At 25.3% G+C, this 27,774-nt stretch overlaps 2 protein-coding genes and 1 long non-coding RNA gene across 9 annotated transcripts; 1 reads left to right on the forward strand and 2 right to left on the reverse strand.

Moving 5' to 3' along the window:
• LOC126897230 (venom dipeptidyl peptidase 4-like) lies at window positions 1-27,689 on the forward strand. Of its 4 annotated transcripts, none has more exons than XM_050670659.1 (17): window positions 1-159; window positions 241-496; window positions 13,126-13,333; window positions 13,398-13,492; window positions 13,595-13,669; window positions 13,734-13,786; window positions 16,292-16,497; window positions 17,013-17,182; window positions 17,262-17,353; window positions 22,520-22,652; window positions 23,476-23,696; window positions 23,766-23,967; window positions 24,442-24,629; window positions 24,696-24,890; window positions 25,079-25,239; window positions 25,618-25,823; window positions 27,402-27,689. In XM_050670659.1, exons 2-17 carry the CDS (start codon window positions 422-424, stop codon window positions 27,498-27,500), a joined length of 2,379 nt encoding a protein of 792 aa, XP_050526616.1. In that variant the 5' UTR covers window positions 1-159; window positions 241-421; the 3' UTR covers window positions 27,501-27,689. The 4 variants fall into 4 exon arrangements, with proteins under 4 accessions (XP_050526616.1, XP_050526617.1, XP_050526615.1 ...); XM_050670660.1 differs by having other exon boundaries at window positions 292-496; XM_050670658.1 differs by lacking the exons at window positions 1-159; window positions 241-496 and adding exons at window positions 8,926-9,070; window positions 9,158-9,351.
• LOC126897301 (uncharacterized) lies at window positions 380-13,126 on the reverse strand. Of its 4 annotated transcripts, none has more exons than XR_007702065.1 (4): window positions 12,952-13,126; window positions 4,104-4,298; window positions 3,571-3,979; window positions 380-519 (listed from the first exon to the last, which is right to left on the reverse strand). It is a non-coding gene; the product is annotated as an uncharacterized LOC126897301 (long non-coding RNA). The 4 variants fall into 4 exon arrangements; XR_007702063.1 differs by having other exon boundaries at window positions 4,042-4,298; XR_007702064.1 differs by lacking the exon at window positions 12,952-13,126 and adding an exon at window positions 8,725-8,892 and having other exon boundaries at window positions 4,042-4,298.
• On the reverse strand, window positions 13,980-15,346 carry LOC126897284 (uncharacterized). Its single transcript, XM_050670784.1, has 2 exons — window positions 15,231-15,346; window positions 13,980-14,717 (listed from the first exon to the last, which is right to left on the reverse strand). The coding sequence occupies exons 1-2, from the start codon at window positions 15,288-15,290 to the stop codon at window positions 14,097-14,099; spliced, it is 681 nt and encodes a 226-aa protein (XP_050526741.1). The 5' UTR covers window positions 15,291-15,346; the 3' UTR covers window positions 13,980-14,096.
• Window positions 27,690-27,774: the final 85 nt, after the last annotated feature.

A 27,774-nucleotide genomic window follows, 5' to 3' on the forward strand; every position in this document is an offset into this window, starting at 1 on the left:
TTACACGGGACAAGTAGTCACTGTTCTGATAAAAAGTACATTTTCATTGAAATACATGTTGTTTTCTTGAAAATAATCGAAAATTTTTAATAATAATCAATTTGAATAATTTTTTAATGCTTTCATGAGTCGTCATTGCGTCTGACGTTGCGTTTGATAGTGAGTAATATTAATATTCTTTATTTTAATTAATCAAAGAACGAGTTCGGTGATTTTGCTGATTCCTACTTTAACACGTAGATTAATTATAGTATAATTGCAAAAATTTGAATTGCCACTGTTATCGATTAGAAGTTTCAAAATTGAAGAGTACGGTTGGTTGATCTTGGCGACCTTGAGTAATGTGAAGTGACATATTTGAGACCGGCATTTTTGTTATCGTTATCGTTTGACTTATTATTTCGAATTTTTTCTCATTCACATGCCTCCCAACAGGCTCGAAGAGGAGTTTACCATGCGTTCTTCTTCGGATGTATTTCATTCGCCTAACTCCGTAGTAAGTTTATAATTTATCTTATGCTTAAAAATAAATTTTAGTGAATAATTATGCACACAAATATAAAATAAAAAATTTGTTTTTAGCTTTGATGCGAAGCTGAGAAGGTATTAATTTTACCATGATGTGTTTATTTATTTATTTTTTTTTTTGTGTCTGTCACTACTTTTTCTCAGCTCTCACCGGACCGATTTCTTTTAACAATACGTCAAAAGATCACAAATTGTATCTAGTTGAAGACATTACCCTTAAAAATTGAAAAAATTTCCCTCGTTCCCCGTAAAAGGGGGAAACCTCCAAAAAAATTACAAATTTAAAAATCGCTAATTTTCGAAATTTTTTCAATTTTTTTTACTTTAAAGTGCCATAACTTTTTCAAAAATGAACATATCAATATAAATCTTTTTTATATAGATGCATAATATCATTACCTTTCATTTGGTATATTTTTTTCATAAATTGAACCCTTAACCTGCCCACAAGGGGGGATTTAAAATGACAACTTTTTCACAAAAAATTAATTTTTTTAACTTAAATTTTGAAAATGTTCCGGAAGGTCTGACACTTTTATATATATCTTAAATTAAAGCTAATGTAATATACTTTAATTTGAAAAAAAAAAATTTGACCTCTGGACTTGTCTTCATGGTGAAAACGGCTACCGAATGCTATTTTTGTGTGAAAATTTTCGATTTTATTATTTATATTATATTTAACTTTATAATGCTATAACTTATTGAAAAGTTTATGGATCCACACAATTTTTTTATGAGAAATAATATTTTTTAATAAACCCTTTTTCATTCGACATACTTTATCTTAATCGAGATATTAATAAGGAACCAGCAGATCAAGTAGCTTTTGGAATAAAACACCAATTTTTTTAAAATTAAACACTATCTAAAGATTTGCATCGAAGCGTTTATTTTTGATAGTGATTTTAATCACTATCAGATATCATTATACTTGATCCAACTATGTCACGTCACCACTGTGCCGCGACCCCCCTGTGCTGGGTTTTTTTTTTATCAACATTCATTGGCATCGGTGGATTGTGTGAGGAATATAGGATATAAAACTTCCCTGTGATAAAATAAATATATGGTCAAAATGTTTTTTTGAAGGAGTAAAATAAAAAAATGTCTTATACATAGCCCTCTCGAGACAAAACTCTGGGAACACCAATGGGTGAGTCATCTCTCCGAATATCGATGGATTTTAAAATATAAAAAGGTAATTACTATATTTTATAGACCCACTATTCAGAAATTTTCCAGGTTCATAATTAAAAAAATAATGATAAGTATAAAAAGAGCTAACAATATATTTAAGTGTAAATATACTGAGAAAAATTAAGAAAATAATATTTAATTTTATTTAAAAATGTTTTTTAGGAAGGTAAAAATTTAACTGGTTACTCCAACAATTTTATTTTAGTTGCATCTATGATCATCAAAAAAAAAGCTAGTTTTTAATTTTATTTAATCACTGTCTGAATAGACACAAATAAAATTAAAAAGTAATACTAGTACTCATTTTTTGAAATATAAAAAATTTGTATAACATACAAATTATTGTAAATTTACAAATATATAAATGATATGTATAACATATATATATATGATAAAAAACCCAGCACAGTGGGGACGTGGCATAGTTGGGTCCAGTATAGATGATATCGGACAGTGATTAAAATCACTATATGCAAATTTGTATATAGTGTTTAATTTTAAAAAATTAGTAGTTTATTCCAAAAGCTAAATTATCTCCTAATTCCTTATTTATATTCTGATTACAAGTTTTATGATTTATAAGTGTAATATATGAATAATTATATATATATATATATATATATATATATTTATTCATATATTACACTTATAAATCATAAAACTTGTAATCAGAATATAAATAAGGAATTAGGAGATAATTTAGCTTTTGGAATAAACTACTAATTTTTTAAAATTAAACACTATATACAAATTTGCATATAGTGATTTTAATCACTGTCCGATATCATCTATACTGGACCCAACTATGCCACGTCCCCACTGTGCTGGGTTTTTTATCATATATATATATGTTATACATATCATTTATATATTTGTAAATTTACAATAATTTGTATGTTATACAAATTTTTTATATTTCAAAAAATGAGTACTAGTATTACTTTTTAATTTTATTTGTGTCTATTCAGACAGTGATTAAATAAAATTAAAAACTAGCTTTTTTTTTGNGAAATCCCCCCCTGTGGGCAGATAAAGGGTCAGATTTACAAAAAAAATATACCAAATAATAAGTAAAGACATCAAGCATCTATATAAAAAAAAATTATATTGATACGTTNGTTGGAGTAACCAGTTAAATTTTTACCTTCCTAAAAAACATTTTTAAATAAAATTAAATATTATTTTCTTAATTTTTCTCAGTATATTTACACTTAAATATATTGTTAGCTCTTTTTATACTTATCATTATTTTTTTAATTATGAACCTGGAAAATTTCTGAATAGTGGGTCTATAAAATATAGTAATTACCTTTTTATATTTTAAAATCCATCGATATTCGGAGAGATGACTCACCCATTGGTGTTCCCAGAGTTTTGTCTCGAGAGGGCTATGTATAAGACATTTTTTTATTTTACTCCTTCAAAAAAACATTTTGACCATATATTTATTTTATCACAGGGAAGTTTTATATCCTATATTCCTCACACAATCCACCGATGCCAATGAATGTTGATAAAAAAAAAACCCAGCACAGGGGGGTCGCGGCACAGTGGTGACGTGACATAGTTGGATCAAGTATAATGATATCTGATAGTGATTAAAATCACTATCAAAAATAAACGCTTCGATGCAAATCTTTAGATAGTNTGAAATCAACATAATGCTTCTTTATGTATTAACGTTTCAAAATGTTAGAAAACATTTATTTCATAGTTTACAAAAAAAATATGAATTTGCCAGGCGCAATTCAAGCATTCTTAGCAATATGTCATTTTAACTTTAAACAAAATATATATAATGTCGTAAGATGTAATAGTAATTACTATGATAATACTACTTACTCATAGTTTTCATACTCTCTGCGTAAGTATTAAAGTGATATATATATACAGAATGATTAATTAACTTTGTCTCGCGCAATATCTTCAATATCAAAATTCTTCCGTTTTTATTTGAAACAGTTCATTAAATTTGAGTGTCAATTCAAGCGTCGTCTCATACTAAAAATCAAAAACTACATTATTGGCTTGTTTATTATTTATCATTATCATTATTGCATCATTTTTCAATATTATCATTCTTTATAGTTCTTATATGAAAAATTATTCTATAAGCAACGTTTTTAGTAAAATATCGAATAACTTATCCTAGATGTGTGCTTATTCAAACGTCAACCCTTCAATCGTATTATAATTCAATATACACTAATTGTATTATTTTATCAGCTTAAGTTTGTACGTCGTATATTTCCTAAAATTCAATGAAAAATTTCAATGTTATTTGTTAGTACTTCTTCAAAAAAATATCCATACTCAATTTATTTTAGAAGGATATTAATCAATTAAAAATTAAACATGTAAAAAATGTATGTTACATTGATGTCTAAGTGCATGCATGTGTTAGATGCACATTTTGTGTAAAATGACTTATTATTAAAATAAACATTTTAAATTGTGTGTTTTCATGTGCACAAATGAGGTACATAAAATACTCTTGTGGCGTCATACAACTCTGTGGTCAAATGTTATATTTATTCTAGTATATCTCATATGTGAAATGAAAGCCATTCCTGAAAAATACATAAATGTATACTTAACACATGTTTGCCCTTAATTATCGACATAAATTGTTTATCTAACGGCTGTATACTTTTATATTATAAATATTGTTTAATAAAATGTAAATAACAAATTTTAGGAACAATAACTAAGTTAGGACAATAGAAAGATAGTCTGTTTTACGTAAATTAAATACTGTCTAATAACCCAATAAAATATGAATCACATATTATGATATCTTACTCAATATGCTGTTAAAAATTATTTTATCTACATACAGTTTCATTCAAAATAATAGATATGACAAAAGTAGAATTGATAAAAAAACAATGATATAATTATTTATATATTAAGTTTTAAATTGACTTAAATAAAACGTAATATTTTTTTCAAACATCTTTTTTTACTCGTACATTAATTTAGTACATTTTATTTTCATTGTTTGACAATAATAATATTCAATGTGATGAAAAATCAAATTCTACGAACAAAATTTTAAGTCTTATGAATTAAATTTATCCAACTTAAAATTTATTCTGTATAATTAATACAGAATAGCTACATGAAGATATCATGGAAAATATCTAGAAAGCACCTACTAAAAGAGTTGGATGAATTTAAATAAATTTTATAAAAATATTATTATATAAAGATTAATTAAAGAAATTAAGCTTATCAGTAAGTGCAAAAACGTACGCTTTAACGTAAATATTATAAAAATAATAAAGTAGTAGTATATTTATTTACTTTTAACGCGTATAAAAATTTAAGGAGTTTGGCACAATACTTTTCAATAAAAAATGTTTGTTACTTATAATAAAGTTATAAGTTTTATACACTGGACTACAAGGAACTTTCATTAGAAACAAAAATGTACTTTTCTAAATCAACTTTTCTCGATGTTTTCAAATATGCAATTAAACTTTTTTTCTATCACTTCTAAGTTTTAATATTATTACTTATTATTAAAAAATAAGTATTTGCATATAAAAAAAAATAATTAAGAACAAAAAAAAAATTGTTTTAAATTCGTTTTTCCTTACTTATGATGATTACTAATGAACTTACGAAATTTAATGTCATAGAATATAGTCTTTAATAGTTAAAAAAAATTAAAAATTAATGGTGTCAATTAACGTTAAAAAATAAAATTTTTTAAGTATTGCACTTAATGAATTTTTAAGACATGTTATAATAATTATATATAAGTAACAGTAATTTAAATTGAAATAAATTAAACTATTTTAAGTAATATTGTGGTTTGTAAAAAATATATATTTTGTATTTATAAAAATAAATAGTTAATCAAATAAAATTACTTTGAACATTATACTATATTAAAACAGAATCTATTAAAACATAATAAGTATTTATAGTTCTCAAATAGTTGTTGAAAGTTCGAAAGTAAAACAAAAACTTTAATTAACCGTTACAACATTGTTCCATTTTAATATAATAAGTTAAAATTACGCCGTTGAGGATAGATATAATATTATTGTAAATTATTCGAAATTGTGTTGATTCAACTACAAACGCCAAGGATAAACAAGAAAAATTGAGTTCGTATGAGAAAAATTAATTGGGTAGTCGAATTAAAAGCAATTAAATATCAGCAGTATCGCTATTATTAAAAAAATTATAAAGTGAAGATATAGTTTGCAGAGTTTTATAAATTGTCTTTAGTATATTTATACTATATAGGATAATTTCCTTGTTAAACCATTAAATCATTAAAATCACTGAACAGCTAAATAAGTAATTATTTGGTGTTTTTCAATGTTTTTAGATTTCGCAAGAAATCGATTTCTATTTACATTGTTTGCATTTAAATTCTTCTATAAATCCATATTATTAACAGTTTCAATTATTTTCGCTATCTCAATAAATTAAAAAAATAATTATGTCATAATTTAAAGAAAAAAAAATTAAATTACATTAATTAATAAAAAGAGAACATTTAGATTTTTTTTTCAAAGAGGGTTGAAGAATTTTATGTGTTAATTTATTATATTATTTTTAATAATTTTTTTTTTAATCAAGGGTCGCCATTTCAGATTAAACTAGTATTGGGTAAATTTTTTGATGGCCCATTATTTTACAAAGCCGCTAGCAATTTATCTCTTATGATTAAACTAATGCTATATTAAAAAAACATTTTCAATAAATGGCTTTTAGATTTTCTTTTTTTTACAATTATAACACATACAGAGTAATTTACTTTTAATGATCCTCTTAATTAATCGTAAAATAAAAAGTGTATTAGTGTTTTTAATTCTTTTTTTTTTTTTTTAAGCTCGATATTTCCCTCAATTTTTTAATCATAAAGTTTTTTTCATGTTCATCCTTTATACTTTATAAGGGCGTTAAGTTTAATTCCTCAAATGGCAATATCCCTAATTAACTAGTTTATTTAATATATATTAATCTAATTAAAAAAATGCCTGGTTGATAACAACTTTTGAACCAGTATTTCAGAAGTTATTATTAATTTATACTGTTATTTTTATCATTAGTCGTTTCTCGGCCGTACTCTTCCTCTCATATGAATGTAAATGTTTTAATAACTTTCGAAATACTGATCCATAAGTTGTTATCAATTAGTTATTTTTTTAATTAGATTCTAATTCATTAAGTGGTACATGATAAGTGAATCACTCTATATACATAGTATTTCTTAAACGTTTTTGCTAGTTTGTAGGCTTCTGATATATTATTTATCCGTTAAAAAAACACTTCATAGTAAAGTTATTAAACACATAAAATAATAAAAATGTTTAATTTCAAGTAAAGTAATAATTGATAACAGAAGATTAGACTATCTATGATTAATACTAATTAATTATATTACAAATTGCAAAATTGTGCAATTTAAAAAATTTATTATGAAATGTTTTTCCAATCAAATAAAATTTTGTTTACACGACTAAAATTTTGATTTTTACTATGTTTCATAGATTACATTTAAATAACCCAGTATGGCTAGGCTCAGTACGAGTATAGTTCTACCGGCCTTGATTTGTACTGAAAATTTAAACTGGGGAAAATTAATTGTCTCTCTCCAATAACGCTACTGAAGTTATCTAAATTCGATTTAGAATCTAATAGGTTTTAAATTAAAATCCTAAAAATTAAAAATTAATACGGCATGGTACCATATATTTACGTTTTCAAAAACTGTAGTTTATACAGAATTAAAAAAAAAGTATTTTATAAAAAAAAAAAATATGTTCAAGTGTAAAATTTGCCAACTAAATTATTATTAGTTTACAATCATGTTCATTTAAGAGAAATTTGATGACTTCATGTATTTTTTAAAAATGTCAACCATTAGCATATACTTCATATACTCAGTGAATAAATAAATTGAGTCAACACTAACATTTCTCATTATAACAAATTTTGGTCAAAAAGTTGTTATTGATTAGTCATTTTCTTAATTTGATCATTTTATATCTTTTATTCTAGTTAAATATGTATGATACCTTAAAAAAATATTAAAGTTGACACTTCTATAATACACAAGGGATGAAACTAAAAATAATTTAAAAAAATAAATCGAGTGGCTAGCGTTAAAGGGATATACAAGTATACTGTAAAAAGGATTGAAATTTTTATAATAATCTATTTAATAAATATACTCTTATTATTTTATGGTAACCATAAAATTTGTTTTTACTGTTTCATTATTAGAGAAAATTAATTTGTGAATAATTGTTAATATTTTCTATTAACTAATTAAAATAGTAACCAGTTTCTCATGTAATATATTTAAATTAAAAATATGTTTAATATTTGACGTCAATTGTACACAGATGATATACAAGTATTTTTTTTTTATGATAAAAAAATTGTATTAATCTTAACATTATCTCAACATAATGAATAATCGTATATAATCTTTAAAATTGGATAGTTCCTTTTTTTCATTTACAAGTTAATACATAATTTTATTTGATTCAAACAAGTAATTAAAGAATCCAACTTTTAAGATAAAACTAGTGTTTCACGTAACGTATTAATTATTATGTATAAAATATTTGGAAATCAGTCAATACTATTAATTGAATGTTAATGAATAATTAATTGTTTTTCAATTATTTATTTGTATTTATAGTTTCATTATCTTTTTAATATTTGACGTATGAAACTAGTATTAAATCACAAAAAAATTAAGTGAAAATTATATTTTTAAATCGATTTTAAAAGATACGCCCATTCATCCTTTCTCTAAACTTGCTTAAAAGAAGTAGGTAGCGTCAAAGACAGAATAACGGAATTTGGGTATTATTCTTATTCGATCAAGATAGGATTTACACGTTGCTCTTTTTGATATCTTTAGCTAATACTAAGAAACACGGTTGTCGCATATCGATATCGAGTACCTTTTGCAAATAGGTTAAAATTAATACAATTATAAATTTTGAGAAAGTTACATACTATTTTACAAAATTCAACGAGCGTGATCGGTGAGTGTTAAACCCAAAATTCTGGTCGACTCGTCTTTTGATCGGCTTTACACGCACTCGCACACTATGTGTCGCTTATATCACATGCAATATCGTATACACATTGTATACAATTACATAACATGCTTTTCAGTTAATGTTCAGTCTTAGACCGTTTCGCGTACACGCGCAGCGTCGTTCGTATGTAATGGTTACCGCACTTACCGAGTTGATGACACCTAAGAGGTAGTGGTAATGGTTATAATCCACACGATATTTTACAATAATAATGCAACGGCTTGAATATTTTAAATGAAGTTGGCCGATACAACATATACGTGAGTGTAACTCCGGCGATAGACGTGTGTCGTTTTTGAGCGGTGATAATAGTTATTGATAAAATAATCTAGTGATTTATCTTATAGATACAATAGTCACCGAGACTTGAACGACAAAATATGTGAAAGCCACGTTAATAACGTTCTTGATTTAATTTTTTTAATGACTGATTCTTTTGTTATTTGATATGGAAACCATTTTTTCATCTTCGGGTCGTCGTAACATGTCCAGCATGGACACGGATATGCGTTACCAAAACAGTGCTTATAAAAACTTTTGGGTGAGAGATAAAATTTAAACGAACTTTTAGTAAAGTTAAATGTGTGATTTCATTAAATGTGACGAATTTGCAGCGCTCGTTGAATTCCTCAGGATGTTTTGTTGTCTGTTACAAATTTCGTAATATTTAGGTTGTTAGACTTGCAGTGTGCATTTCACGGCCGGTTGCATGTCGCATTCAGACGGTCATGGTCTTGTCATGACAAGACGTCACAGTTTTAATTTAACTTTAATCTATTTAATTCGCATTTTACGATACGAAGTAATGATTCAACCGTTAGGATAGCATACACATGATATAAAAAGAGTAATTAGTTTAAATCTTAGAAAATTTGAATTACTATGAGATACTGAAAAGTTAAACAAAAAATATATTAAAGTTTAACAAGTAGAACTATTATTGGCAATTTTTTTTCCATCAAATAATTAAAATATTTTCATACGGAATTTTTTAATTTTAAAAGTTTATTCAAATTATTCATTAATTATTAGTAAAAAATTATCTTTTTGATTTAACAAGGCATGTTATTTTCTCTGCTTGTCATTCTTTTTTGCCAGGCCTCGACTAGAACAACTATCCAAGTTGTTGGATTCATGTGACGAAGCTGACACTTATTTTTAAAATGTTGATTTGAAAACCGAATCACTAGATAAGGAGAAAATAATTTTTACATTGTAGCCTTCAAAAATCCCATTTTGCCCAGAATTATAGCATTGATTTTTATAATAAAAATTATACTGTGGATAGAAGACAGTTATAAATAAATAAATGTGTTATTTTTTAAAGTTATATTTGATAAAACATAAATTTTAATTAGAATTTAATTTCATGTATTTCTATATATCATTGCAATTATGTCATTAAAAAAAAAAAAATCTTAAAGTCTTCTTACACAGTTATTAAGATATAAAATTTATATTTCCAAATTTTAATATTGATAAAAAACTTCTATCAAAAAAAATTTTTTGTCCGAGCCATTAACAAAATAAATAACTATTAATAAATTGTTTTTAAATAAGGTACATTATTTATAGACGAGTTTGAGAACTTTGTGTATCATGTATATTCATAAATCGGATAATTTTCGAGGTAATATTTTAAAAGGACTGATTGTTAAGCATTGTGAGAGGAAGGGAACCTTGTCCCCTTAATGCTTATAACATACTTTCGGGTATAATTCATAAATAATATTATTCGAAATCTCCAGTAACACAATTTCATATCCATCTCTTATCTCTTATTATGTATTGATATTTCTCAAAGATCTTATTAAGATTTTAACCACAGAAGACAACCTTTTTTTGTAGCTTTCTTTGGTATTTACCTATTGCGATTTATTATTTTTGGCGTCAATTTAAATTTTACAAAATTGTGGAAAAATTTGACTGGCTTATCATTTTATATAGCTGGCGTTTATCTCCTATAATTTTCCATTTAAATACTTTGACGGTGTGATTTATCAATGATACTACTCCCATTTTATTGTTAAATCATTTTTCTATAAAAATTAACAATTTAAAATTTGATTTATCTTTATAAACCATAATAAATAGCAAGTTAATTTTAAACAAACATTATTTTTAAAGGTAGATTTTAGGTAACTTACTAAAGTTAAATGGAAACCTATTATTATCTTTTTATTTTTAAATGAAAAATGGTATAAATAAAATAGCAATAAAAATGTATATGTTTTTTTATAACTAATATTTAAAAACATATAACTATAATTAATTTTAGTGTCTTCTGAAACCGCACAAAAAACAGCTATTTTCCTTTTTATTTCTTTTGTATACTTTTAGAACTTTACCTCAATTTTTAGAGGTCTATTAGAAGACGTATTTAGGGAGTGTAAATCTGGCTAAATTGGTGTAGAAAAACTAGTCTCAAATAAACCCTTTTCAGCACATTTTCATATTTCTGAGCTAATAATCTATTAGTTGATTTAAACAAATGCGAACTAATTTAAGTTCATATTCTCTGTATTTTTCACAGGCCTAAAAGTATTTCTTTTTATTAGACATAATTGACGCATTTGAGTGGGATATATCGAACAAATCGTCTAGCTTTTCATGAGTGTATTAATTTTTGTTTAGGTAGTACTTAATAAAAATTCAATTTGACAAAATACTATCGATTGATTTTATTATACGACTGCACAGAAATGGACTGTATTTTAATTTACTGGTCATTATTTATAGTTATTACTTCTATGATTATAACTAATTGTTAAATTTTATTAAAATATAAAAACTACAAAATTTATGATATAAAATAGTTAACATTTAATAATAGAAATCCATATATATTACTACCGTATATTTATTAAACTATGATAAATAATAAGATTATTATTATTTTTATTGTAACTAGTTAAGATCCTTAGAAATTTTTATTAAATTCGACATATCAAATAAGGGTTAGAGATACAACATTATTTTTATTGAATATAATTTTTGGTAAATGTAACGATAAATAACTTTTGTATAACACATTTAGTCGTATGATGAACGGTTTATTAAATATAAAAATATTTCTAAAAAACGGAAATTTTTGGATGAAAATATAATTTTTTAAATGTTTTTATTTTTACGGTAAAATTTTTATTGAAATTTTAAGAAAATTTGTAAAAATATTTTTTAAAGACAATTATTAGATCTATAATTTATGTTATATTCATATTTACTGTTAGAGTTATTTTTTGAATATTAAAAAAAAAAAAATAAACAACCCTGGAGTTCAATTAATAATGCTCTTGCAGCACGAGTTAGGGTTGATCAATCATGACCAAATTTTGTAGATTTTATTTATTTTTTGGTAGAATAATTTTGGAAGTAAGAAGTTCGAATTTCAAAAGTTTAAAATTAAGGGCCTCTATAATATATTTTTGCGTATCAATATAAAAGAATAGTACAACAGGACGATCTGATAGAGAGACAACTTTAAACAGTAAGTTTTTGAGCTTACTCTGCAACTTACCTACATATATAAATATAGCACATAGTACATAGAAAATGTTACAATTTTATTTTTTAATTTGTAGTACGTAACTTCCACTTTATTTTAAAATACGTTTAAGGCTTTAAAAAAACGTAAAAATACGTTTAATTCTAAGATGTTTTCTAAATTTAAATTGAAAAAGTTCACTTTTCATACAAAAATTACTATTTTTAAATTCTACTGTGAGTAAAAAAGGGAAGGATTTCTAAAAAATTTACGTCTAATGAAAACAAATATTTCAGGTGCTCCCAATAAAATATTTGCTTTGATTTATTTATTTATAAAAAAAGTTTTAGTGATTTTAAATAAAAAATAAAAATAAAAATTTGCATTTTCTGAAATTGTTTAGAAATTCATTAGAAACCTTATAATATATTCTGTTTCTTGAATGAACAGAATAGATAAAACCAATTTTGTTTCGTTCTTATACTATTAAATATAATAAATTGTTTAATTTTTATAATTAATTTTATTTTTAAAAACAACACTTTTTATAGGGTTCACTAATCATAAAAAAATATTTTTCTAGTGAAGGTAGGGATGCCTTTAAGGCCTTCTTCTGTTGGGTATAGCGATTGAATTAAGTCTAATGAAATGTCTTACCTAAATCGTTTTTTCTTCAAGTTTTGAGAACTTTACTAATTTACGTTTTTATATTGTTTCAGCGGAAACGTTTAAAATTCTATATCGTTCTGTAACAAACTAAACATAGGGATCTTTTTCAAACCCTTCATATAAATATATCTTAAATTTATGAAATTCTGTTTTTTTTTTTAGGAAAAATGTTTATGGAATGTGAAGAACAGGCCGTTAACTTTTTTTGTGTTATTATGCGTTGTTATTGCTATATTAGGAGGAATAGTCTTCTTTACCACTGATATTTTCAATAAACCTGAAGCTCAAACAAATCTTCAAACATTAGATTTTAATGAATTAATGAAGGGAAGTTATGAGCCCAATCATTTTAATGGCACGTGGATATCTGGTAATTAAACTATTTAATCAATTGAGAAAATTATTATTATCTAACTATATATTATTTTATATAGATTCTGAAATTTTGATGAAGGACGCCAATGGACATATCGTTTTGTTTAATGTTAAAACTATGAATAATTTAATTTTAGCATCCAATTCTACGCCGGTTAGTAAATTTATTAATAGCGTATTGTAATGCAACATTTTCTTTAGATGCTATGCAATTATTAATTTAAATAGGCTGTTTATATTTTTTATTTATTTTCAGAATGTCGATAAATGTTTTCAATTTGAATTATCAGCCAACAAAGAATATCTTCTGATAGCCTATCGCTACCGAAAGGTAAACTGTAACTTGTTATTGTTACGCTAACTAGTAAAACGTATTCATGTTGTTAAATATTCAGGTTTATAGGCATTCCTTTACAGCTAACTATGATCTGATCAACGTTAAAACTGGGTAAGCCCTTTGCATATTCAAATGTAAATACTTGTGCTTCCACTTTATGCTTATATCCATGTTTTTTGCTTACAAGGTTTTTCTAAAGGACAATCAAACGGTATTTCACATTCTATTACATTAAGCCAATTTTAAATTGAGTATAAAGCTAAAATGTACTGTTATTTAAAAATGTATTGAGTAACACATTAAATATAATTTAATTAAAATTATAATTTATTAACACTGGACAATAATAATAATAATAATATTAAAATTTTGAAATTTTCTACGAGATTTTACAATTCAGTCTTTACTGAAGTGTGACTTGTTAACATCCACATGCTGGTTGGGGTGTTGGGAAGCAATATTGTGAGCATGGGGTAGACAATGTACTAGTAGAAGCTAAAATTTGTGAAAGTAATTGTTGTTCATATTGGTATTGTGGAGTTATTGGTGTTGTTGGGATAGGAATCAACTGTAATGGAGCAACTGCGGGTGCAGGCGGTGGACATTGATTAAGTGATGATGCTAAAGAAGCGAGTAAAGGAGCTAATTCCAATAATGAAGAATAAGATTGGCAGGGTGCTGGTGATGGAAGACATGGCGGTAGTAAGGTAAATGCAGGTAAAGATGGAGGAGGGCAAGGTGGTGGACTAGGTGGTGGACAAGGTGGTGGGCAAGGTGGTGGGCTTGGTGGTGGGCAAGACGGAGCACAAGGTTTTGATTCGACTGGTGGAGGTGGAGTACTAGGTTTTGATGGAGTAGTGGGTACTAAGTATGGTGCAGGTATTGGAGTCAATCCCTTTTTCAAAATTAGCTTAGCTAATAATAATGCATTCAATTTTGATGTTAAACTGTTAGTTCCCAAACATGAAGGGATAGGACATGGTACTTCTACTGGTTTTAAACATGGTATGGGACACGGAAAAGGTTTCAATACTGCTTGGGTCTAAATAAAAAAAAACTATTATTATAATATATTGGAATGCAGTTTAAGTTTTGTAAATATGATTCAAGTTGCGTATAAAACGATTAACATAAAATTACATTTATTTATAAATAAATTTTAACTATTAGTAAAATTTTTTTTTAAATTCAATGTTTTTCTAAATTCTAAATTCTTATTATTTATATTTTGTATTCTAGTGCAGTTAAAAAATAATAGCTGTACTGCAGTCATAGAAACTTAGTTCAATAAATCTATACATTACCTTCAAAAAACATATAATTAACTAAATTTTAAACTTTTTAATATCAAATAATCACAAATATAAATTTAAAAAAACTTAAATAACCAATATGAAAACAAAAGTTTTTTTAATTTATGTTTAGGCTTTTCTTAAGGGCTTAAAAATTATCCTAATTTTATTTATCCAGTATTGTTTTAGTCATGATTTTATAAAACTAATAAGTTGATATAATAGTGTTAAAAAAAACAATAGAACTAAATTGAATTACTTACCGATGCAAAGAAAAGAACTGAACAGATGATAAAAGTGCACAACACTTTGTGGTAGTTCATGGTGATAATAGGTGTATTGTAGTGAACAAATGAAATTATATGTTTCAAACAATTTCAAATGCTTAAATATGAAATTCATATCTCATTGTTTATTGAGGATGACACGATTATATCTTAACCATCGTTTTAATTGATATTAATTGCATCAAATAATAAATCATAGTAGTTTATCATAGTAACTCAACCTTCAGGCATCATTTTCATCAATTAAAACAAACGATAAAGATCATGATTAAAAAATTATGCTGTTAAAGCTATTAGGTCACTGATAACAAATTGTTTACAAACATTTTTCTCATAATTAATTATTTAGTTACTTAAAAAATTCCAATGTAAAAAATGTTTATCAGGAAAAGCAAATACTTTATCACATAAGATTAAATATTAAATTTAATTATTTTTAAATTGGCCAGTCCCAAGTAGTTTGGTTTAAGGCGAGGAAAAAGAAGAATTATTTTTAAATAATTGGCGTAAATAGAGATACGTAAAAAATGAGGCCTTAAGGTTCTTAAATCAAGAAGGCACTCTTACTTTCAAAAATATTGTATTTTTTATATTTCAGCTGAATTAGAAAGGGGTATTTTATGTTTTACACATCGGTATCAAATTTATGTATGATCACTCAATTGAATAATAATTTATTGCCTTTTTAAACATTTTAAATTTAAAAATAAAGATTCATGTATTAACCTTTATTTTTTAATTAAAATTATTCTATCTTGCTCGAGCATCTTTATTCAAAAAGGAGAAATATAGTTGAGAATGTGTAATCCTATCTTCATTTTTTTTTGAAAATGTGTTACTTACGCTAAATAGCCTTTTAACCGTCGATATGCTAAATTATTTACTTATAATATTATCTTTAAGTGAAATGCAACACACACATTTCTCAAGTCACATTTCATAATTTGAACAATGTATTATGCATTATCTATTGTTAACATTTTTCTTATATTTAAGAAATTAAGTTTAAAACTAACTTAATATTATTTATTATTTAGAGTTCAACAAACACTGATAAATTCTGTTACCAGAAAGCCAAGAGAGTTGCAATTAGCCAAATGGTCTCCCATTGGTAGTGCTTTAGCATTAGTCGAACAAAATAATATTTTTTATAAAAGTTCAGCTTTTAATCAAGTTGAAGAACAAATTACTGTAACAGGAGATACAAATACTGTCAACGGTATTCCAGATTGGGTTTACGAAGGTAAGCCATTTCTTTCAAATTTGAATATTACCAATGACTGACTATGTTTTATTTACACAATTACAAAATTTGTAAGTATGTAATAACTTAGTCTAAAACTACATTATATATATATTTAATTTGTATTATTCAGTTTTGGACAAAATAGAGGTTTTATTTGCATATTGCCATACAAATGTACAAATTCAATATTAGGGCAAGTCAAACAGTTAAGAATTTTTTATATAACAGATTTTTAAATTATGAATTAACATTAATGAGATTAACATTTGTAATCTTCTCTCAAATTTTAATAATTTAAGCAATTTCAAATAAAAAATAAATCTACTAAATTGAAAAAAACTGAAAAAACCTACCATTGGTAAGAAATAATTTAATTGTTTTTATAAACAATTGTTTTCATGAATAAAACGACCAAATATGGAGATTCATTTTTTTTTCTAGCAGTAATTTAGTGTTGAATTTTTTTTAATAATATATTTATTTTTTGTATTTAACACTTTTCATTGTTTCAGAGGAAGTACTGAGCTCTAACAGCGCTCTGTGGTTTTCAAAATCTGGCACAAAATTAGCATTCGCATCGTTTAATGATGTGAATGTTTCAATTATGGTTATGCCTTTGTACGGACAACCGGGTAACTTAAGGTACCAATATCCGTCTAATGTTGGCATTCATTACCCGAAAGTAAAATAATATTTGTGATTATATATTTAAATAGATTAATAAATAAATAAAAATTATATGTGTTAAAAATATTTTTTAGGTTGGTACGCCTAATCCTATTGTAGAATTTTATGTGAAGTTTTTGAATAAAAAAGATTTAATAAAAGTATCACCACCTGTGGATATTAATGAGTAAGTTTTTTTTTTTAATAAAAAAATTATTTTGGTATGTAGTCTCGTAGCAAATTTTCATTCTGAGATTATTGAATCGTTTAAAATGAGGTGGTTATGGTTCCAAATAAATATTTAGACTACTGAAGTACTGAAAATACACTGATTATTCGATAAAAATATACATTACTATTATATTACATAGCAATGCTTTATTTATTAAATTAAAAATTCATTGTTTAAAAATAATATATGGCTTCGTGGAATTAACTTTGACTCAGCAGTTAGTTGAAAAGATTCTTTCGTTGTAAATACAAAAAAAAACCTACCTATTTAAATGAGTTATGTAAAACAATTAGATATACATGTACTCATTATACTGTTATTATTATATTACTATACTCTTAGAATAATTGTATACTACCAAGGTTATGAAAATAAACTGTACTTTTTTTAAAATTCTCTAATATATAAATAAAATATAAATATATTAAAAATATAAATAAAACATTTTTAATTGATTTTACTTTTAAAAATGATAAAATAACAAGTAGAAATAAATCAATTTCCTTATTAATATTTAAAATGTATAAAAATAAAAATAAATTGAAATTAAGTTAGAAATAATTTAAAAATATCTTCGATTATTTTAGTGTATTAAATTTATATTAATATAAAACTAGAAGTTTAAATAAATACGTCACTTTAATAAGAAGTCTCATAATATTTCATAATTACAAAATATATTTCTTCATTACAATTTAAATTTTTATTTTCTTAAATTTTTTCTTGTAATAAGTTATTTTTAAAGTATATAATTACGTCTTGAAGTAAACAACAATAAGAATGGTTATTAGATAGTAGTTAATATTCATTAACTTTAATTTAAATTTTAGCTAAACAAATGTAGGCAAACTCAAAATATAAATGTATTTCTTAAACTTAATAATTGTTATATGTTTTGATAAATTATAAACATATATTTTAAATTCCCTTTTAGCTTCGATGCGAAGCTGAGAAGGTATTAATTTTACCATGATGTGTTTTTTTTTTTTTTTTATGTCTGTTGCAACTTTTTCTCAACTCTCACCGGACCGATTTCTTTTAACAATACGTCAAAAGATCACAAATTGTATCTAGTTGAAGACATTACCCTTAAAAATTGAAAAATTTTCCCTCGTTCCCAGCAAATGGGGGAAATATCCAAAAAAATTACAATTTTAATTATCGGTAGTATTTTGTAATTTTTTTAACTCTTTTTTCTTAAAACTTCCATAATTTTTTCAAAAATAAACAAATCAACATAATTTTTTTTTATACTAAAACCTTAGATATTATCCTTTCATTTGATATAATTTTTTGGAAAATTTAACACTTAACCTGCTCATTGGGGGGAATTTAAAATAGCAACTTTTTTACAAAAACTAACTTTCAACTTAATTTTTGAAAATGTTCCGGAAATACTGCGTCCTTTAAACATATATCAAATTAAAGCTTATTTTATGTACTATAAAATGAAAAAAAAAAATTTGTCCCGATACTTTATCTTCTGCATGTAAACGGCTGTCGTAGTTAAAAAAACGCTATTTTTGTGTTAAAATTTTCGATTTTAAATTTTCAACTTAAAAATGCTATAACTTTTAACTTTTCGAAAAATGCATGTATCAGCACAATTTTTTTTTTTCNAAAAATGTAATTATTAGCACAAATTTTTTTTTTGCTAAATACATTATAAGTATCTTTCATTTGACATACTTTTTATTAAAATTGGACAATTTCCCCATATATAGGGGGCGTTCAAAACTTGAAACATTGTACAAAAAATAGAACTTTTATATTTTTAATTCTTTTTGAGTTAAAAAAAAATGTTTAACTCATTTGATTTTTATCTCATTTAGATTCAATAACTTCAATAAATATCAAGGATTCCATTACTGTAGTCTCCTCTCGTGAGAAGAAATTCATATTAATATTATTTTACTATGTGGTTTTTTTTTGTAGCTATCATTTATTTTCTGAGCTCTCACTTGACCTACTTTGTTGACAAATTTTTTTTTTAAATTAAACACTATCTACAGTTTTGCATCGAAGCGTTTTTTATGATAGTGATTTTAATCACTGTAGGATATCATCTATACTGGACCCAACTTTGCTACGACCCCACCGTGCCGCCACTCCACTGTGCTGGGTTTTTTTTTTATTTATATTTTAATAGACAATTTATTAACTGCATATTTATTCTTAATTCAGATTGAACAGAAAATATATTTGTGACATAATTTTTTGTGATTATAAATTTAAGGAATATATTTTCCTCGTTTTGCTCTATATAGAGCAAAATTATTATATGGTGTAGAATGGGATAACTCGTTTTCCAATACATAGCGTACTAAAAAAAATCATAATTATTTGACTATTACAAATGTTTTTTGCTAAGTCATTAATTATATATCATTAGAATTTTTACCATTTTTAAAGTATAAATATGAAAATTTCAAATGGTTCAAAAGATTAATTTTTCTTAAATAAATAGTTTTATTTAGATTAATTTTATAATAACTACATACAAAACATTATTATAAGTTTTTGCTTTTTATTTTTATTTAGAAAATAATTTTATTAATATTTTGCAATAAATAATTTTGTTTGACCTTATATGTTTTTCGATTTAGAAATCTAAAATTTTCTTGTTGATATGAAATCGCTCGGATGATACACATAAAATATGAAAAATTAACAATGTTTTTAATGTTTATTGTTTTTTTTTGAAAATGTTTGCTTCATTATTGTGTCACTAAAGGTTTGGAGATTAATGTTGGAATCAAGCAGTGTACCGCTGTAAGCACTGAATAATATAAGTATGATAAGTATAGCCATAACTAAGAGGAGGTCAGAGAGGTAGACCCGAAATGCAGTAAATTAGTTATAATTATTTATGGAAATAATTTTTAAAGCGAGTAAATAGCTCTTAATAATTTTAATTTTGTTGTGCCTATGTATTAAAGTGTACAAATGTAGTTGTTTTTTTTATTACTAACAATTTTAAGGCGTCTTGGTACCGACCACTTTTTAGTCAAAAACAACCCGTTTTTGTTCCATCAGTACGACGAAACTACTGATGCGATAAGAATTCTGAAAACATATCTGAATTCAGCATCATGTCACTTAGGTATCGGTCAGGCCATATTTTTGAAATTTTGATGTTTTTAACCCTTTAGTACAGTTTACATTTTCGAATAATTTTAAAATTTTTACGTTGAAGGAATCACAATTTCAAAAAAGTGGCCTGACCTAAGTGACATGATACTGAATTCAAATTTGTTTTCAGAATTATTATCGCATCAGTAGTTTCATCGTATTGATGGAACAAAACGGGTTGTTTTATACGGTCAAACTAATGGTTTTCAAACAGTAGCTGTTACATCTGACATGCTCGTGCGCGTATGTGCGTTATCCGCAGCAGCTATTTAATTGCCCATAGAGTTGCATAGGGCAATACCTACTGCCTAAAAATAGTTACAAATGCATACTTGATATTATACCTGTATATACGATATTTGATTATTTGCTTTTATCTTATTTGCAAATCTATCATTCCATTGTAAGAAACAAATTTTGTTGTTGTATTCCTCCTATATAAGTGTCGCTAAAAAAATGGGGCCATAAAAAAATATTGCTATCAAAAAAAAAAAAAAAATAGAGGTAATATATTAACATTATAAGTGGCGTCAAAAAAAAAATCTGGTGAGGTACGTATATATGAAAATAATTTTCATACACTTTCTTAGTTTCGATAGAAAACTGAGAAGGTGTATTAGTTTTACTATGATATTAGTATTACTATGATGTGTTTTTTGCTTGTGTGTCTATCCATATTTGTACCTACTGGACTGTTATTGTTCAACGATACGCCATAAGATCAAAAAATATATCTTGTTGATGTATTTAGCATTATATTTTAATAATTTCCCTTTAAATCTGACACAATAACGTGTTTTTCTTAGTCGCGCACACTATGTTATCAAACTAGATCTTACACTAAGTAACTGATGTTATGGACTTCCCATAAGAACATGCTTATAAAACTTAAATATTTTAGTGTGTAAATAATGTAATTTTGTAAATTGAATTCTTATAATTAAAATTAGTTTTTTTATAGTTTTATAACTTCAAAATAATCGATGTGGATCTCATATGATTTAACTTGTTTTCTGTAAATATTTAGTTTTTCTTACTCGTCGAAAATAAATAGTTTAATTATTTTTATAATCAATTAAAATTTGTGAAATCATGACGCGTCTATAAGAATTTACAGTGAGGCTGGTGCTAAACTATAGTTTTTATACTACATAAAATAAACGTGCGTAGTTTTCAATATAATCGTATTGCATCAAAAAATAAGGCAGGTACACAACCGGTTTTGTTATCGACTATATCACGACGAAAATACTCTCAATAATGGACACTCACACTAATAATCATTTATTTCTCACACAACGGCACTGCGTAACATGTAAAAACCGCAAAATTGCCTATATTCGACCCCTGAATAAAGGTCGGTACTCAGACATCTTAAAGACGTAAAATAAAGTTACAGCTGTTAATCAAAAACTAAAAAAATATATATGATGTTCAAAAGACACTTTAATTTAATAAATTGATAAAATAAAATATGATCTAAATTATGAAAAAAAAAAAAAATTCTAAATTAAATTGTTAATGTTCAATACTAATAAGATTTTCTAATATGGTATCTAAGTTCATTTTATCTATTATCTATTACTGTATAGATAATCCAATCGTTGGTGGTCTAAAAACATTTTATAATTATTTGAATTTCTTTCAGTTCTACATATGAAAAAAAATACTTTATATTAAAAATCATTATTCGTTCATCAGAATTAGTCGCCCCTAAAAAAATGGCGCCTTAAACACGAGCTTATTGTGTTAACTGGGGAATTCGGCGCTATTTAAGATTTTATAAGTAACTGAATGGTTGATCGGCAATATTGAACTAATGTATAAACTTCTTATTTTTGGATAGATTTGAGAGCGCATGAGATGCACGTTTTATAACATGCCGTACTGAGTTTCATTTTAGAATAAAATTTTAATAGATTTGTTTAAAATAAAAACTTGAAAGTTAAGTATTACTGTAATAATTAAAATTAAATTAATTTTTTTTAGGAATGATTTAATATTAAATAACGTATTGTGGTCAGACGATTCAAATTTATTTATTAACTGGATGAATCGAGTTCAAAATGAAACTCGGCTTGCTCATTATATTGTCAGTGATGATGAAATAAAACTAAATATTGTAAGTATATTTCTTCCACAAAAATTTGAATTAAAAATTTTTGGTTAATTTGTATTATGGAAATGTTGTATATTTTAAACGCTTATTATGAATATCCTTAAACCATTAATAATTAACGATGATGATTATTATTATTATCATAATTATTTTAGTTGAAAACGGCCTTTAACAAAGTGCTAAAAATTTTAAGCTTTAAGTACGATAATTAAAATGCTATTTTAATATTGGTTACTTTACAATTCTGTAACTCCATTACAAAAGATGATGTAAATTTTAACAATTTTTCAGTAGAGAATAAAAATAAATATTAAATTTTAATAGTGTTTTATGCATATAAAAAATTTTAAAAACATAAATTCTCAGTAAAGTTGATTCGTAATTTTTTTTGTACACAACAGAAAACATTCTTATCCATAAAAATTATAAACATCTGGAAAATCATCGTGTAACAAAATAACCTAAATAATAAATATTGGTTTTAAATAGTAAACTCGTATTTTATTTACGTCTAGAGATGTACGTTAAATTTTGCTGCCGAGGCTTACATAAAATTATGTCTCAAATTTTCAGTTATCGGTTTTTATATTAAATTTAAGACTAAAGAATAAAATTTAGGATGGACACGTCTGGGTATATTTTGATGATGTGAATTTAAAAATTTACTACAAGAAAAAAGAAGCTAAAAAAGGGAAACAATAATCTAGTTGATGATTAAAAACAATAGGGGAGACACGTTTTACATATACCCAACATTAGCAATGTCAAATTTTTTTTTTTTTTAAAGTAAATATAACAATTTATATAAGAAAAACTTTTACTATAGGTTACGAAATTAGTCCAGAATCAAGGTTGGTTGGATTTTACTCAAACACCATTAGTAGGAATTAACAATTCCCTAGCCATAATACATCCTGTAAAACAAGCTAATGGTGAATTTTACAGGCATGTCAATTTAGTACAACCTGATGGTACATTAAAAGCCCTTACGAGTGGCTCATTTGAAGTTATTGAACTTTTGAAATGGAATCTTGAATCGAATATAATGTAAGATAATCAAAAATACACAACAGCTATAGATAATGTAACATAATATATCTAAGTTTTTATTCTTAGATACTTTACAGCAAACACTGAAGAAAATCCAGAAGAAGAATATATGTACAAAATTAAAGCGTTAGAAAATAGTAAAATGGAATGTTTAACTTGTACAGGAACGTGTGAGTACAGCTCAATAGCGATGAGTGAAGGTGGTAGCTACTTTACACACACATGCAGTGGACCTGACGTACCAGAAATCCACATTATGAATTCTATTGTACGTTCTTATGATAAATATAGTATAGATAAAAACATTTGGTAGAACACGGGGTTACTCTATTATTTTTAGATTTTAAATTATAAAAGCTTTAAAAATTAAACAGAATTTTATTCTTTTTCAATTTATATTTTGTGCATGCAAAGGACACTTATTTTAGGAAAATTAGAAAAAAGCCTTTTATATTCTAAGTAAAACATTTTTCTTTAAACTTTCGAGTGTTTACCTCGCCAAATGTAATTTTAGGTCTTAATTTTTAACTTATAATTTTTAGGTCATTTTAGGTTATTCCTTTTATAAAACTGAATTATTATGACATGACTTATGTTTATGTAATCTAGTTGATGTTTATACTCTCTTAATTTTAATGAAAGTATTTAGTAATAATTTATTTTATTCTTAGTAATGTGTCAGTAGATTTATTATATAGTAAAAATGATTACCATAATAATGTTTTTACCCTCTTTTTTCTAGAATGGCCAACAATTGTTAGAGTGGGACTTAAATATTGATCTTAAAGTATCATTAAAATCTATAGTCTTACCACGAGTATTATTCATTGATGTACCATTGTTAGATGATTACAAAGCTCGAGTTAAGCTTATACTTCCACCAACTTTAGATGAAAATTCTGACACTAAATATCCTATGCTCGTAAATACGTGAGGATATCCAAAAATAAACTAAAAAAAAATTATAACTAATTATGGTGAGTTTTTTTTCTACAGCTATGCCGGGCCTGGATCAAACTTGGCACTAAAAAAATTTTATTTGGATTGGAATAAGTATTTTAGTGTCGATAAAAATATCATTATTGCACAAATTGATGGTCGTGGAAGTGGAAGAAGAGGCAATAAATATCTATTTGCTAACTACAGGAAATTGGGTACTTACGAAATTGAGGATCAAATAACCGTTGCTAAGTAAGCGTTTTAAACACAATTTCTGAAAATAAATACTGAAGTTAATTCCATTTAAAAAAATTAACAATTTTTAACTCTAATAACGTTAACATTTTAAACTTGTTCCTGTGAATTATTTCCTACTCTGGTTATAAATTTACTTTTACTTTGTAAAATTCAATATGATTAATTACATTTCATTAATTAAGATACTTGCAAACAAAATATTCATACGTCGATAGTTTGAAAACTGCAATTTGGGGATGGAGTTATGGTGGCTTCACTTCTGGTATGGCGCTAGCTAAAGATGACAAAAAAATTTTTAAGTGTGCTCTTTCTGTAGCACCCGTCACTGATTGGATATATTACGGTATATTTTTTTCTAATCTGTATCATTAGTTATATAATAACTGATAATTTATTTAATATAAAGCCAAAGAAGAATAGAATTAAGGACGGAAATTCTTGGAAATATATTTTAATGATGCGATTAAAAAATAAATTATCACCGAAAAAATGAGATTAAACGCAAGATATAACTATGTTCAGTAAGTAAGGAAACAGGTTTTTATTATACCTATTGTTTGTAACAATCGACCTGTTCCTTACTTATTAAACATCTGTATATTTCCTGTCGTTAAGCCAAAATTAAAAATTATCTTTTTAAGCTCAACAAAAATCGCTTGAAAGTTTTAACATGTATTGATTAAAAATTAAATAAATATTTATTTTCATTTCCATTTTTTAGATACAATTTATACTGAACGATACATGGGTTTATTCTCAGAAAACCTACAAGGATATCAAAATGCTAGTTTAATAACTTATGCTGAAAATATTCGTGGTAAAAAATTTATGTTAATTCATGGTACTTTTGACGATAACGTACATTACCAACAGTCAATGATGTTATCTAATGTTCTTGAACATAAAGTTGTGCTCTTCAGGCAACAGGTGAAAAGATAAAATTAACATAGTTATACTTGCGTAATATAAAGGAATTACATTTCAATATTGGTACAGTTAGTAATTTACTTTTAATACTTCAAGTTTAAATTAAAGTTGAAAATCTAACTAAAATTTTATAGTAAAACCTTCACTAGTATGTTATTTATTATATATATTCCGACTCCGCCATGCACTTACTTTAAATGTTCTCTTCCAAAAACCACTTAAATTGAGCAAAATCTTTGGGAGATCTAATTTAATTTCTCCCCTGCTAAAAAATTATTTCTACAAGGTGATTCTTTTAACATAAACCACAAGATTTCTCTGCAAATAATAATTATGTTAATAAAATCATTTTTGGTATCTTTTATTTTATATGGTTATTGATTTATTAGTTATTAATTACTTTTTTTAATTTATTCCTTATAACTTTAAAGGATGTCAACTTTATTTTAGCTTCGATGCGAAGCTGAGAAGGTATTAATTTTACTATGATGTGTATTTTTTTGTCTGTTACCACTCAATCTCAGCTCTCACTGGACCAATTTTGATGTATAACAATACATAACAATACGTCAAAAGATCAAAAATTGAATCTAGTCGAAGACATTACCTCCAAAATTGAAAAAATTCCCTCTTTCCCCATAAATGGGTGAAAATTTTTTTGAACTATGGATTTTCTTCTTGGTGAAAATGGCTTATTTAAAAATATGTTTTTGTGTTAAAATTCTGGGTTTTGTATTTTATTTTAAAATATTTCAAGGGGAATACATAGATTTTCATAAATATTATATAAATCTAATTGACAAAGCATAGAAAGTTAAACTTATTTCAATTTTTTTTGGTTATTTTAAGTTGAAAAAATAACTTTGAAATTTTGAATTAGCTTAAATTGCCATTTTTTTTCGGTCGACGAATGCGATGAAAGGTTGTCGAGTCGATAACACTTGAGTCTTGCGTGCTTGGAGTACGATGTGGAAGCAAACCCGCCTGTGGCTAAGATTTTTTTCTTAATTCTTTTTAAGTTAAAAAAAATATTCAACTCATTTGTTTTTTATCTCATTTAATTCAATGACTTCAATAATGATCAAGGATCCCATCACTGTAGTCTCCCCTCACGAGAAGAAATTTCTTATTCATATTAAAATTATTTTACTATATGGTTTTTTGTGACTGTCATTTATTTTCTCAGCTCTCACTTGACCTATTTTAACGATAAAAATGCAAACAAATATTGAGCTTTTCTGATAAATGTATTGTATAATTTACTTAATAGTAATTATAAAATTTACTGACTGCATATTAATCTTAACAATAAAATTCTTCTAATTCTCATAAAATATTCTATTTAATGATGTCAATTTCAAATTTGTAAGTTGTTTTAAAAGTTATGGTAACAAATTCAACTTGTTTTTATTATAAACTTTTACAAAAACAATTTTAAAGGTCCAAAAAAATAGGTTAAAATGTCATTTTGCACCGATTATTTTCAACATATTAAAAATCAAAATCATATTAGTCTCGTATTGGACTTGCTTCTTTTTATTCTGTTATTTAAAAATATAATGAAAATTTGCATTATAGACTTATCCAGATGAAGCGCATGGATTGAATAGCGTTCGACCTCATGTATATCAAACGATCGGTTCATTTTTTAATGATTGTTTTGGCGACAAAATGTGATTTAAAGGCATTATTTGGTCCAGAGTGTCACTATAAATGTTTTTTTGTCATACTTGCTTAGTGTGTTTATTTTTAAATTTTCATGCATACATAATACATAAATGTACATTTTATTTATATTAACTGATTATCATTCAAATGTATTTATTAATGTTATCAGTTAATTAAATATAAACTATATTTCAAGTGTATGGTAAATTTAAAAATACTAATACCTACTATTATTATTGTTACTATTATTATTATTATTATTATTACTGCTAATAATAACAAT

This window comes from Daktulosphaira vitifoliae, unplaced genomic scaffold, assembly GCF_025091365.1.
Source record: "Daktulosphaira vitifoliae isolate Bord-2020 unplaced genomic scaffold, ASM2509136v1 Scaffold_2, whole genome shotgun sequence".
Lineage (NCBI taxonomy): Eukaryota > Metazoa > Arthropoda > Insecta > Hemiptera > Phylloxeridae > Daktulosphaira > Daktulosphaira vitifoliae.

Excerpts from the sequence above, each read along its gene's own strand:
- LOC126897230 (XM_050670658.1), top strand. The coding sequence starts at position 9,259 with ATGGAAACCATTTTTTCATCTTCGGGTCGTCGTAACATGTCCAGCATG. Across the intron at positions 13,670-13,733 it reads TAGCCTATCGCTACCGAAAG|GTTTATAGGCATTCCTTTAC; the intron begins GTAAACTGTAAC and ends TTAAATATTCAG. Across the intron at positions 22,653-23,475 it reads ATGAAATAAAACTAAATATT|GTTACGAAATTAGTCCAGAA; the intron begins GTAAGTATATTT and ends CTTTTACTATAG.
- LOC126897284 (XM_050670784.1), bottom strand. The coding sequence starts at position 15,290 with ATGAACTACCACAAAGTGTTGTGCACTTTTATCATCTGTTCAGTTCTT. Across the intron at positions 14,718-15,230 it reads CAGTTCTTTTCTTTGCATCG|ACCCAAGCAGTATTGAAACC; the intron begins GTAAGTAATTCA and ends TTTTTTATTTAG.